The 13,018-nt window shown below is 61.5% G+C and overlaps 1 protein-coding gene across 1 annotated transcript in view; it reads right to left on the minus strand.

Moving 5' to 3' along the window:
• Positions 1-9,159: 9,159 nt before the first annotated feature.
• NLGN2 (neuroligin 2) overlaps positions 9,160-13,018 on the minus strand; it is a 35,712-nt gene continuing 31,853 nt past the window's right edge. Inside the window, 2 exon segments of the mRNA XM_054049473.1 lie at positions 9,160-11,262; positions 12,816-13,018. The exon segment at positions 12,816-13,018 is cut by the window's right edge and continues 632 nt beyond it. Coding sequence (XP_053905448.1) covers positions 10,428-11,262; positions 12,816-13,018 — 1,038 coding nt within the window. The 3' untranslated portion in view covers positions 9,160-10,427.

Consider the following 13,018-nt stretch of genomic DNA (forward strand, 5'->3'; position numbering starts at 1 on the left):
CCCAGCCCCCCTGCTCTGACCCACCAGCCCCCTCTCCCCTCCCAGAGCCGGGGAGAGAACCCAGGAGTCCTGGCTCCCAGCCTCCCCCCGCTCTAACCCACCAGCCCCCACTCCCCTCCCAGAGCCGGGGAGAGAACCCAGGAGTCCTGGCTCCCAGCCCCCCCCTGCTCTAACCACCAGCCCCCACTCCCCTCCTAGAGCCGGGGAGAGAACCCAGGAGTCCTGGCTCCCAGCCCCCCTGCTCTAACCCACCAGCCCCCACTCCCCTCCTAGAGCCGGGGAGAGAACCCAGGAGTCCTGGCTCCCAGCCCCCCCCTGCTCTAACCACCAGCCCCCACTCCCCTCCCAGAGCCGGGGAGAGAACCCAGGAGTCCTGGCTCCCAGCCTCCCCCCGCTCTAACCCACCAGCCCCCACTCCCCTCCCAGAGCCGGGGAGAGAACCCAGGAGTCCTGGCTCCCAGCCCCCACCCCCCGCCCCCCCCCGCCCCCGCCCCGTTTCTCCTCAATGCAGAGTGAGCTCCTGGAAAACCGCGTTGCCATGGTTACCTCTGCCAAACCCCGCCCCGGAATCCCCCCCCAGGCCTGCAGCCGCGATTCGCGCAGGCGACTATTTATAGCACCCAGCGATGGGGAGAGAATGCTAATGAGCGGCGCCCCTCGCTCCCGCCCCGCAGCCCCCCCCCAGCCCCGCCGGCGCCCCTCGCTCCCGCCCCGCAGCCCCCCCCCAGCCCCGCCGGCGCCCCTCGCTCCCGCCCCGCAGCCCCCCCCCAGCCCCGCCGGCGCCCCTCGCTCCCGCCCCGCAGCCCCTGCCAGCTCGGCCCTGCCCCCCCCCAGCTCTGCCAGTGCCCCTCACTCCCGACCCGCAGCCCCTGCCAGCCCAGCCCTGCCCCCCCCAGCTCTGCCAGTGCCCCTCACTCCCGACCCGCAGCCCCTGCTAACCCAGCCCTGCCCCCCCCAGCTCTGCCAGTGCCCCTCACTCCCGACCCGCAGCCCCTGCCAGCCCCGCCCTGCCCCCCCCAGCCCTGCCGGTGCCCCTCACTCCCGACCCGCAGCCCCTGCCAGCCCAGCCCTGCCCCCCCCAGCTCTGCCAGTGCCCCTCACTCCCGACCCGCAGCCCCTGCCAGCCCCGCCCTGCCCCCCCCAGCCCTGCCGGTGCCCCTCACTCCCGACCCGCAGCCCCTGCCAGCCCCGCCCTGCCCCCCCCCAGCTCTGCCGGTGCCCCTCACTCCCGACCCGCAGCCCCTGCCAGCCCAGCCCTGCCCCCCCCAGCTCTGCCAGTGCCCCTCACTCCCGACCCGCAGCCCCTGCCAGCCCCGCCCTGCCCCCCCCAGCCCTGCCGGTGCCCCTCACTCCCGACCCGCAGCCCCTGCCAGCCCAGCCCTGCCCCCCCCAGCTCTGCCAGTGCCCCTCACTCCCGACCCGCAGCCCCTGCCAGCCCCGCCCTGCCCCCCCCAGCCCTGCCGGTGCCCCTCACTCCCGACCCGCAGCCCCTGCCAGCCCCGCCCTGCCCCCCCCCAGCTCTGCCGGTGCCCCTCACTCCCGACCCACAGCCCCCTGCTAGCCCGGCCCTGCCCCCCCCAGCTCTGCCGGTGCCCCTCACTCCCGACCCGCAGCCCCCTGCTAGCCCGGCCCTGCCCCCCCAGCTCTGCCGGTGCCCCTCACTCCCGACCCGCAGCCCCTGCCAGCCCGGCCCTGCCCCCCCCCAGCTCTACCGGTGCCCCTCACTCCCGACCCGCAGCCCCCTGCTAGCCCGGCCCTGCCCCCCCCAGCTCTGCCGGTGCCCCTCACTCCCGACCCGCAGCCCCTGCCAGCCCCGCCCTGCCCCCCCCAGCTCTGCCGGTGCCCCTCACTCCCGACCCACAGCCCCCTGCTAGCCCGGCCCTGCCCCCCCCCAGCTCTGCCGGTGCCCCTCACTCCCGACCCGCAGCCCCCTGCTAGCCCGGCCCTGCCCCCCCAGCTCTGCCGGTGCCCCTCACTCCCGACCCGCAGCCCCCTGCTAGCCCAGCCCTGCCCCCCCCCAGCTCTGCCGGTGCCCCTCACTCCCGACCCGCAGCCCCTGCTAGCCCAGCCCTGCCCCCCCCAGCTCTGCCGGTGCCCCTCACTCCCGACCTGCAGCCCCCTGCCCCCCCAGCTCTGCCGGTGCCCCTCATTCCCGACCCGCAGCCCCTGCCAGCCCAGCCCTGCCCCCCCAGCTCTGCCGGTGCCCCTCTCTCCCGACCCGCAGCCCCTGCCAGCCCAGCCCTGCCCCCCCCAGCTCTGCCAGTGCCCCTCACTCCCGACCCGCAGCCCCTGCCAGCCCAGCCCTGCCCCCCCCAGCTCTGCCAGTGCCCCTCACTCCCGACCCGCAGCCCCTGATAGCCCAGCCCTGTCCCCCCCAACTCTGCCGGTGCCCCTCACTCCCGCCCCGCAGCCCCCCCCAACCGAGCCGGCGCCCCTCACTCTCGCCCCGCAGCCCCCCCCTAGCCCCGCCGGCGCCCCTCACTCCCGCCCCGCAGCCCCCCCCCAGCCCTGCCGGTGCCCCTCACTCCCGCCCCGCAGCCCCTGCCAGCCCAGCCCTGGGCTCTTGCCCCTCTCCACCAAGGAATTAAATGCAGCTGCTTCTGGGCTGGAACATCTGGTAAATGAGTCCCTCCCGTGTCCCCCGCCCCCTAGCGCCGCCCTGGGACCAGCCCTGTCTGACAGGGGAGAGCGCCCCCTTCTGAGCCCCCCGCCCTGCTGCCTGCCCCACAGCGCCCCCCCACCCCCAGTTGGTGCCTTTCCCTCCTGGTGCTGCATCATCAGCAACGGGATCTTGCACCGTTTGCAGAAATATCTAGGTCAGCGCCGAGCTCTGCTGCTCCTCGCGGTGCTGGGGGGAGCCGGGGATGCGGGGAAGTGTCCTGGATTACTCTGGTCCCCCCCCAAAAAAAACACACAGCGCCTCCTGCTGGGATAGGCTGGAGGAGCCAGGAATTACCCCTGCAAGGCGAAAGGCTGGGAGCCCGGACGTCTGGGTTCTCTCCCCGGCTCTGGGAGGGGAGTGGGGGTTGTTGTGTTAGAGCAGGGGGGGCTGGGAGCCAGGACTCCTGGGTTCTCTCCCTGGCTCTGGGAGGGGAGGGGGGCTGGTGGTTAGAGCAGGGGGGGCTGGGAGCCAGGACTCCTGGGTTCTCTCCCTGGCTCTGGGAGAGAGTGGGGGCTGGTGGGTTAGAGCAGGGGGGGCTGGGAGCCAGGACTCCTGGGTTCTCTCCCCAGCTCTGGGAGGGGAGTGGGGGCTGGTGTGTTAGAGCAGGGGGAGCTGGGAGCCAGGACTCCTGGGTTCTCTCCCTGGCTCTGGGAGGGGAGTGGGGGCTGTTGTGTTAGAGCAGGGGGGGCTGGGAGCCAGGACTCCTGGGTTCTCTCCCTGGCTCTGGGAGGGGAGAGGGGGGTGGTGGGTTAGAACGGGGGGTCTGGGCCCAGAATCTCTGACCCCCACCCAACTTGTGAGGTGTCTTGCTCAGATGAATGAGTCCCTGCTTCGCCCTCTTCCTGAAAAGTGTGGAGCAGAGACTCCACCCCTTTTGCCTCTAAGCCCTGCCCCCTGCAGCATGATGCACCCCCTAGAGGGGACAGGCCCCTGCCTCATTCCCCGCCCCCCTGAGCCAGCCAGTCCCTGGTGTTGTGGGTCAGAGGTGGGGGCTCTGGCTGTGACCCCCAATGACTTGCAGATCTCAGCCTGGGGGTGACGATAGAAGTGCGTGTGGGGGGAGGCGAGGAAATCTGTGGGGGTGGGGCAGTGGAGAACATAGGGGATAGCAAATGGGAGGGTGGTAAGTGGGGGGCCGGGGAGCAGGTAAGGATGGCTGGGAGGTGGAGGTGCAGGGGAGTCTGGGGGTACGCAGGAGGGTGGAAGGGAATTGGGGGACCCCAAAGGAGGGGGGAGCCCTGGTGGGATACGAGAGGGTGGCTGGGAGCCCAGGGCGATGTGGAGAGCCTGGGGGGGGGGGCCGGGAAGGACGTCCGAAGGGAGGTGGGGGAGCCCAGTGGGGCAAGGGAGGGGGGATGGGAAGTGGGGGACCCTAAGGGAGGTGGAGGATCGGGGGGCAGAGGATGGTGGCTGGGAAGTGGGGTATTTGGGGGTGGCGCAATAGGGTGGCTGAGAGGTGAAGAACCAGGGGGCAGGGGAGGGTGGTTGGGAGTTGGGGGGACCCCAAGGTATGTGGGGGATTCCCCTGGGGTGCAGTCACCGCAAGCTGAGTCGGTTAAACTTTTTTTGTTTTATATTTACAATAAGTTTCATTTCTTGCAAGGTTTTAAAAATGTGTACAGCTCCCTGCGCCCCATGGCTCCGCCCCCGCGGCTCCATCCCCCCCCCCAAGATCCACGCTGGGGGAGGGGAGACACGAACCATACAGTCACTGCAAAAAAATAAAATAAAATAAAAGTCCCTTTGTCATGTCTCTCGTCTCCTTCGATCCTGGTTCGGGGAGGGGGGGGGGGTCCAAAGTCTTGGGGTCTCTTACTGGCGAGGGGAGGGGCCGGGGGTCCCCCCAAAATAACTCCTCCTCCCTGGAGTCTCAGGAATAAAAATAGACGCTCTCTGATACATGGGTGGGGGGGCTGGCGAGGGGCAGAGGGGGTGACTGCTCCCCACGCTGCCTGGGAGAGTTGGTGTTTCTGGTGGCCATCTTGGTTGTAGGCCGAGGAGGACGGCCATCTTTGACAGTAGGCCGGAGAAGGGGTTGCCGTGGTAGCCATCTTGGTGGTAGGCCGGGCAACGAGGGGCAGTGGCCATCATGACGGTAGGCCAAGGAACGAGTCCCCACGGCGGCCATGTTGAACGTGAGAATGACAAGAGCCCACTGGCAGCCATCTTTGATGGTAGACCAAGGACGGCCCGCAGGGGGCTGGACTGGCTTTTAAGAAGGCCGTGGGGCCCACGGCTGGCCAGAAACACACCGCCGGCAGCCAGGTTGGATTTTGGATCGGGAAGGCCCCCTCCGCTCCCCACCGGCAGCCATCTTGGAGTTAGGAAAAGGAAGTCTCTCATAGGCGGCCATCTTGGAATTCAGAACACTGGCCGGCATCCGCCATCTTGGATTTGAGAAACACAGTCCTCGTCTCTGATCGCAGCGTACCAGCGGCCCATCTCCAGGCGGCCATTTTGGATTTCACCGCCCAGGGGGAACCATCTTGGATTTCAGCGTCCAGGCGGCCATCTTGGAATGCACTGCCCGGGTGGCCATCTTGGATTTTGGCACACTGGCAACCAACTTGCATTTCACTGCCGTGGGAGCCATCTTGGATTTCAGCCCACTGGGCAGCCATCTTGGAATTCACCACACTGGCGGCCCTCTGGGGTGGGGGCCCCATTGGTGGCCATTTTTGATTTCACCACACTGGTGGCCCTCTGGAGTTGGACCCCCTTGGTGGCCAACTTCAATTTCACCACACTGGCGGCCCTCTGGGGTGGGGGCCCCATTGGTGGCCCTCTTGGATTTCACCGCCCAGACGGCCATCTTGGATTTCACCACCCAGGCGGCCATCTTGGATTTCCAAACCGAACGAGTGCCGTGACAGGACAGCTGGGCGCGGAAAGGGGGGGCAATGAGCATCGTTTGGCACCAGCACCAGCATAAGGCCTCTGCTGAAAAAAGACCCCCCCGACCACCTCAAAGTTGCTGAGTTTGGCACAAACTGGATTGAACAAACGCAGTCCCCGCTGGAGACATCTTAACCCCCAGGCCAACGGGAAGCAAAGACAGAGATTTCCAGCATGGCTTTTGTTTGCAAGGAGACCGGCCGCCCGTTCGTTGTCCCCCTCCCTGCGTTGGCACAGTGAAGAAAAAAACACACCGGTGCCCGAGAGCGGGAGAGAGAGCAACAGAGGCTGGGGAGGCAATAAACACTGTGCTTCGTATACAGAGGCGTTTGCTTCCCCGTCTGCTCTTGGGCTATCTCCGGTTGGCGCCGTGGGCCTCTGCCAGGGAGGAGAGGGACGGGAAGGGGCGCTCGGAGGCAGACGTCAGTGGGGGTGAAGGGGTGAACCGGGTCCACGCCTCGATCTTGCAGCCCGGCATGGGACGTGGAGAGAGGGGGAGACCCGGAGATGTGAAAGAAAGATGTGTATGGGTGGGGGGGTGTACCTAGATAGATATGGTAATGGATACATATTCATGGAAAGGGCTGGCTGCCTGGATAGATAGATAGATTTAGGAATGGGTGGATGGATAGACAGAGGGGGTGTATGGGGATAGATAGATAGATAGATAGATAGCTGGGGTAGATGGGGATAGATATATAGATAGACAGACAGAGGGCGTGGATGGGGATAGATAGATAGATGAGAAGAACATAAGAACGGCCGTACTGGGTCAGACCAAAGGTCCATCTAGCCCAGTGTCCTGTCTGCCGACAGTGGCCAGTGGCAGGTGCCCCAGAGGGAATGAACAGAACAGGGAATCATCCAGCGACCTATCCCCTGTCGCCCATTCCCAGCTTCTGTCAAACAGAGGCTAGGGACACCATCCCTGCCCAGCCTGGCTAATAGCCACTGATGGACCCGTCCTCCATGAACTTCTCCAGTTCTTTTTTGACCCCTGTTATTGTCTTGGCCTTCACAACATCAACATCCTCAAGGCACAGGTTGACTGTGCGTTGGGTGAAGAAATACGTCCTTTTGTTTGTTTTCAACCTGCTGCCTAGTCTTTTCATTGGGTGACCCCTAGTTCAATTTCTTCCAAAACCTCCTCTAATGACACCTCAATCTGGGACAGTTCCTCAGATCTGTCAGCTAAACAGAAGGGCTCAGGTTTGGGAATCTCCCTCACGTCCTCAGCCGTGAAGACTGATGCAAAGAATTCATTTAGTTTCTCCGCAATGGCCTTATCGTCCTTGAGTGCTCCTTTAGCATCTCAATCGTCCAGTGGCCCCACTGATTGTTTAGCAGGCTTCCTGCTTCCGATGTACTTAAAAAAAAATTGCTATTATTTTTTGAGTCTTTGGCTAACTGTTCCTCAAATTGTTTTTTGGCTTCCTTGTATTTTTACACTTCATTTGCCAGTGTTTATGCTCCTTTCTCTTTCCCTCACTAGGGTTTAACTTCCACTTTTTGAAGGAGCCTTTTTGCCTCTCACGACTTCTTTTACTTTGTTGTTTAGCCATGGTGGCACTTTTTTGGTTCTCGTACTGTTTTTTAATTTGGGGCATATACTTAAGTTGAGCCTCTGTTATGGTGATAGATAGATAGATAGATAGATAGATAGATGGGGTGGATGGGGATAGATAGATAGATAGAGGGTGTGTGTGGGGATGGATAGTTAGATAGATAGATAGGGGATGGATGGGGATAGAGAGAGAGATAGAGATAGGGGTGGATGGGGATATATATATATATATATATATAGAGAGAGGGGGGGTGTGGGGGGATAGATAGATAGATGGGGGGGTGGATGGGGATAGAGAGAGAGAGAGAGAAGGTGGTGGATGGGGATAGATAGATAGAGATAGATGGGGGTGGATGGGGATGGATAGATATGTATGGGAAAGGGCGGGTGGATGGATAGCCAGATAGATACGGTAATGGATAGATATGTATGGGGAGGGAGGTCTGGCTGTCTGGCTAGATAGATAGTTATGTGTGGGAAAAGGCAGACAGACAGACAGATAGATATGTATTGGGTGTGCAGACAGCCAGATAGATATGTATGGAGACGGACGGACAGACAGGTAGATACGTATGGGGACAGATGGACAGACAGGTAGATACGCATGGTGATGGACAGACAGGTAGATACGTATGGTGATGCGGGGACAGACAGGTAGATATGTCTGGGGATGGAGGGATGGACAAACAGACAGACAGACAGGTAGAAAGGGGGTTCCAAAAAGGATGGATCTAGACTGTTCTCAGTGGTGGCAGATGACAGAACAAGGAGCAATGGTCTCAAGTTGCAGATGGGGAGGTTTAGGTTGGATATTAGGAAAAACTTTTTCTCTAGGAGGGTGGTGAAGCACTGGAATGGGTTCCCTAGGGAGGTGGTGGAATCTCCTTCCTTAGAGGTTTTTAAGGTTAGGCTTGACAAAGCCCTGGCTGGGATGATTTAGTTGGGAATTGGTCCTGCTTTGAGCAGGGGGTTGGACTAGATACCTCCTGAGGTCCCTTCCAACCCTGATATTCTATGATTCTGTATGTATGGGGATGGACAGACAGACAGGTAGATATGTATGGGGATGGATGGACAGACAGGTAGTTATGTATGGGTATGGACGGACAGACAGGTAGATGTTATGGGGATGCATGGACAAGTAGGGATGTTTGGGGTGGATGGACAGACAGGTAGAGATGTCTGGGGATGGACGGACAGACAGATGTTATGGGGATGGACGGACAGGTAGAGATGTCTGGGGATGGACAGACAGACAGATGTTTTGGGGATGGACGGACAGGTAGAGATGTTATGTTGATGGACGGACAGACAGCTAGACAGATATGTGTGTCCAATGCCAGTAGATGGCTAGAAAGAGCCAACAGGGGGCTAGCTCATGGCTCTGACACAGGCTGACTTTCCCTGGATATGTGGGGGTCTTATACCCACCTCTCCCCCTGCCGACTGCCCCCTGGCAAATGCCCTCCCTCGGAGACGCCCCTCCATGGGGGTAGTTGGCGATTCACAGCCCCCTTCAGCTCCCCACCCCCCAGACAATACAAATATCCCCCAGGTTGTTTGGCACTTTGTCATTCGTCCGTTCCCTTGTTTCTGGGGCAGGGGAAGAGGTGGGGATTTGGCCCCGACAGTCAGCGAGCAGGAACAAGAGAAGGGGAAAACAGCCAGCGCAGGAACAGAGAGAGAGATCTGGGAGGAAGAACAGAAGGAAAAAGCGTGTTGCGGAGGAGTAGAAAGGAGACTCTCGGCAGGCTGGAAAGAGGGAAGGAAAAAGTGGCTGGCAGAGATAGAGATGGGGGGGATGGGGTTAAGAGAACGGATCGATTCCATCCCATCTGCTTCCCCCCCGTTTCGTTTTTTTTTTCTCATTCCCTCCTCTCTTTTTTTGTCATCGTTTTTCTTTATCGGGATCGGAACATGCAACGCGCCTGGTTTGTTTGTTTTCTAAACAATTTTCCTCCTCCCCCCCGCAAAAAAAAGTCTCTTAGTTAAAAAAAATTACACCCGCCCTCCCCGACCCTCCCCAACCCCGAAAAAATTGAATCTCAAGTCGCCATTACATTCAAAGTTTGGCTTGGAAAAAAATCGAGTAGAATTACCCCCCACCCCCATGAAAAAAAAAAAAACAATTTCCAGGTGTAACTTTCCCCCATTCCTGGCCTCTGTGGGGCACGTGGTTTCCCCTCCAGGAGTGGTGGTTGCGGGGGGCATTGACTTCTCGGTCGCGAGTGAAGAACTGTTGGCTTCTCTCAAAGGTCCTAGACTACCGATTCCGTACCGGGAAAGACGCTGGTTTCTCCGCCTTACACCCAAAAGGACTGAAGAACGGTTGTGCTCCGTCACTCTGGGTAGAGCTTTGAGGATCTCCATCATCCAGCCAAGATGAACCATGGGCTCTCGGCCTCTCTCCAATGGCTCCCGGTGCGGATACTACATTGGGAAAACCGTTGAGCGTCTCCATCCTCCAGCCAAGATGAGCGAAAAAGGGTCGGTTTCTCTCCAACACTGTACAGTTCCGGTCCTACCTTGGGAAGGGCGTTACCACCACCCGTCCATGAGGAGTGAGGGACGGTCGGTTTCTCTCCAACACCTTTCAGCGCTGATACAACGTTGGGAAGGATGTTGGGTACGTCTCCACCGTCTGCCCAAGATGAGCGAAAGATGGTCGGTTTCCTCTCCAACACCTTCCGTTGCTGATACTGTGTTGGAAAGGACATTGGGGGTCTCTGCCGTCCATCCAAGGGGAACCAAGGATGGACGGCGCTTCTCCAACACCTTCCCATGCTGTTACCAGATGAGGAAGAGTATTGGCACCCCCATCATCCATTCAAGATGAATTAATAACAGTCGGTTTTTCTCCGGTGCCGATACTGTGTCAGGCGTCTCTATCCTCCGTCTAAGAGGAGCAAAGGACGGGCGGCTCTTTCCAACACTCCCCAATGCTCCTACCAGGTTCAGAAGGGCGTTGGGCCTCTCCGCCGTCCACCCCAGATGAGCAAAGTACGGTCGGTTTCTCTCCGGTGCCAAGACCGTCCCCACCGTTGGTCCGAAAGGAACCGGTCAATTCTCATTGTGTGTGGGAGACCTCCTCATTTGAGCTCGGCCCACAACCCCCTCCCCGAATTATTGTATAAAAGAACCCACCCACCCCAAAATCCCGGTGGCGCGGCACACAAAAAGATGCCACGTCTCCCTTTCTTTCCCCCCACCCCTCCCGCCCCCGCGGTCAGGGGTGGGCGGCTGGGCAGAGAGGAAGGGCCCTGCCCCTTCACCGCGATTTCCCCGTGGCTGGGGTGGGGGAGGCAGCTATACTCGGGTGGTGGAGTGAGGGTGGGGCAGGGTGTTGTTGTGCCCTGTGGGGAAGGTGTTGAAAGGGTGCAGGGCTGGCATGCCCGTAATGGTACTGGGGATCATGGTGATGGTGTTGGGCGTCATCAGGGGCACGTCGTCCGGCGCCCGGCGCAGCGCGAGGGTGTAGTCCGGCGGGCAGGCCGGGCGCAGGATCTCGTGGGGTCTCAGTGCCTCCAGGTCGTGAGCATCGTGCTCCGAGTGTTTGATCTGCAGGGACATGAGCTCCTCCTCCTGGCCGCCGTGCACCAGGTCATTGGCCGCGTTGCGTTGGGGGCTGAGGCGCCGGCCGCCGAGGACGCCCGCCCGCAGCTCGTGCCGCTTGTCCCGCTTGTAGTAGAGGGCGGCGAAGGCCAGGATGTTGAGGAAGAGCAAGGAGGCCCCCACGGCCACGGTGACGCTCAGCTCGGTGGAGTAGTCCCGCGAGTCCCCCGGGAAAGGGGCGTAGCGCCGGCGGTCATCCGCCTCGTCCTCGTCCGGCGGCAGGGTGGGGAAGGGCCGGCGGGTGGTGCTGGGCCCCGCCCGGGAGCCGGGGGGCCAGCGGGTGCCGTAGGGCGGGACGCGGGTGGTGGTGGAGGTGTAGACGGGGTCGTGGAGGTGGTGGAGGTGGGGCACCAGCTCCAGCCAGAAAGCTACCTTGTTGGCCCGGTAGTTGTCCCGTACCCGGGGTTTGAGGCCGATGTGGAGGTACTGCTTGTCCTTCGTGTTGAACTTGGTCCACACCACCTCCTCGAAACGGTTGGGCTTGGTGTGGATGAACTTGGTGTCCTGGGGCACCGGCTGGTTGGGGTCCCTGCAGGGAGGGGAGACGGAGTTATGGTGGTGGTGGGGAATCCGGCCCGGAGGCAACTGCGGGATGGGGGGTGTTTCTAGAGGGCACCGGGTCTTCAAGATGGATCTGGGTGCAACACATTCCTCACTGCTATCCGCCCCACATCCCCTCACCCATCCATCCATCCATCCCCCCATCCACCCATCCATCTCTCTCTCCCCATCCATCCATCCCTCTCCCACCACCCATCCATCCATCCCCCCGTCCACCCATCCCTCTCTCCCCATCCATCCATCCCCCACCACCCATCCATCCATCCACCCATCCTTCCCTCCCCATGCATCCACCCATCCATTCATCCTTCCCCATCCATCCCTCCCCCAGTCCACCCATCCCCCCCAGTCCATCCCTCCCTCCCCCCATCCCCCTCTCCCCATCCATCCATCCCTCCCCATCCATCCCCCACCACCCATCCATTCATCCTTCCCCATCCATCCCTCCCCCGTCCCCCCATCCATCCATCCATCCCTCCCCACCCACCCATCCATCCCTCTCTCCTCATCCATCCATCCACCACCCATCCATCCATCCCTCTCCATCCATCCACCCATCCTTCCCTCCCCATGCATCCACCCATCCACTCATCCTTTCCCATCCATCCCTCCCCCATCCATCCATCCCTCCCCCAGTCCACCCATCCCCCATCCATCCATTCATCCTTCCCCATCCATCCATCCATCCCTCTCTCCCCATCCATCCATTCATCCCTCCCCATCCATCCCCCCAGCACCCATCCATTCATCCTTCCCCATCCATCCATCCCTCTCTCCTCATCCATACATCCCCACATCCATACATCCATCCCTCCCTCCCCCATCCCCCCATCCATCCCTCCCCCCGTCCACCCATCCATCCCCCCATCCCCCCATCCATCCCTCCCCCCGTCCACCCATCCATCCCCCCATCCATCCCTCCCCCCATCCACCCATCCATCCCTCCCTCCCCCCGTCCACCCATCCATCCCTCCCCCCATCCATCCATCCCTCCCCCCGTCCACCCATCCATCCCCCCATCCATCCATCCCTCCCACCGTCCACCCATCCATCCCATCCATCCATCCCTCCCCCTGTCCACCCATCCATCCCTCCATTCATCCATCTCCCCACCCTATTAATCCATCCCTCCCTCCCCATCCATCCCTCCCCAGCCATCCATCACCCCGTCCATCCCTCCATCCGTCCATCCATCCCTGTCCATCCATTCATCCCTCCCCATTCACCCACTCCACTCATCCCTTCCCCCACCCCATACATCCCCCCCTTCCCACAATCACCCCCATCCCTCCCTCCCTCCATCCATTCCCCGCACACCCCGCCTCCCTCCCATCTATCCCCATCCCAACCTACCAGTTGCTTACATCCCACCCTGCCTCCAGCCGTCCCATCCTTCCACCCTGCGTCTCCCCCGTGCCCCCTCCTGCTGCCCTATCCCAAGACTGCCAGCCTCATGGCCCCTCCTACTCTTCCCTCCCCGATTGTCCCCCCTGCCCCCCATCTCCCTCTGGGCCCGCTCACCCCGTCTTGGCGAAGTTGGTCCAGTAGGTCATGACCACGGCGCTCAGCATGACGTCGTTCTTGGAGAAGTTGCAGGGGAAGAGGTCGGTGGCGCCGATCATGGGCACCCCGAAGACGTAGGGGATTTCGTCCCCGTGGGCAGCATCGGCCCACTCGGGACGCGTGTCGGTCTGGCAGTGGTGGTAGAAGGTGTAGAAGTAGAC

Source organism: Malaclemys terrapin, chromosome 15, assembly GCF_027887155.1.
Source record: "Malaclemys terrapin pileata isolate rMalTer1 chromosome 15, rMalTer1.hap1, whole genome shotgun sequence".
Lineage (NCBI taxonomy): Eukaryota > Metazoa > Chordata > Testudines > Emydidae > Malaclemys > Malaclemys terrapin.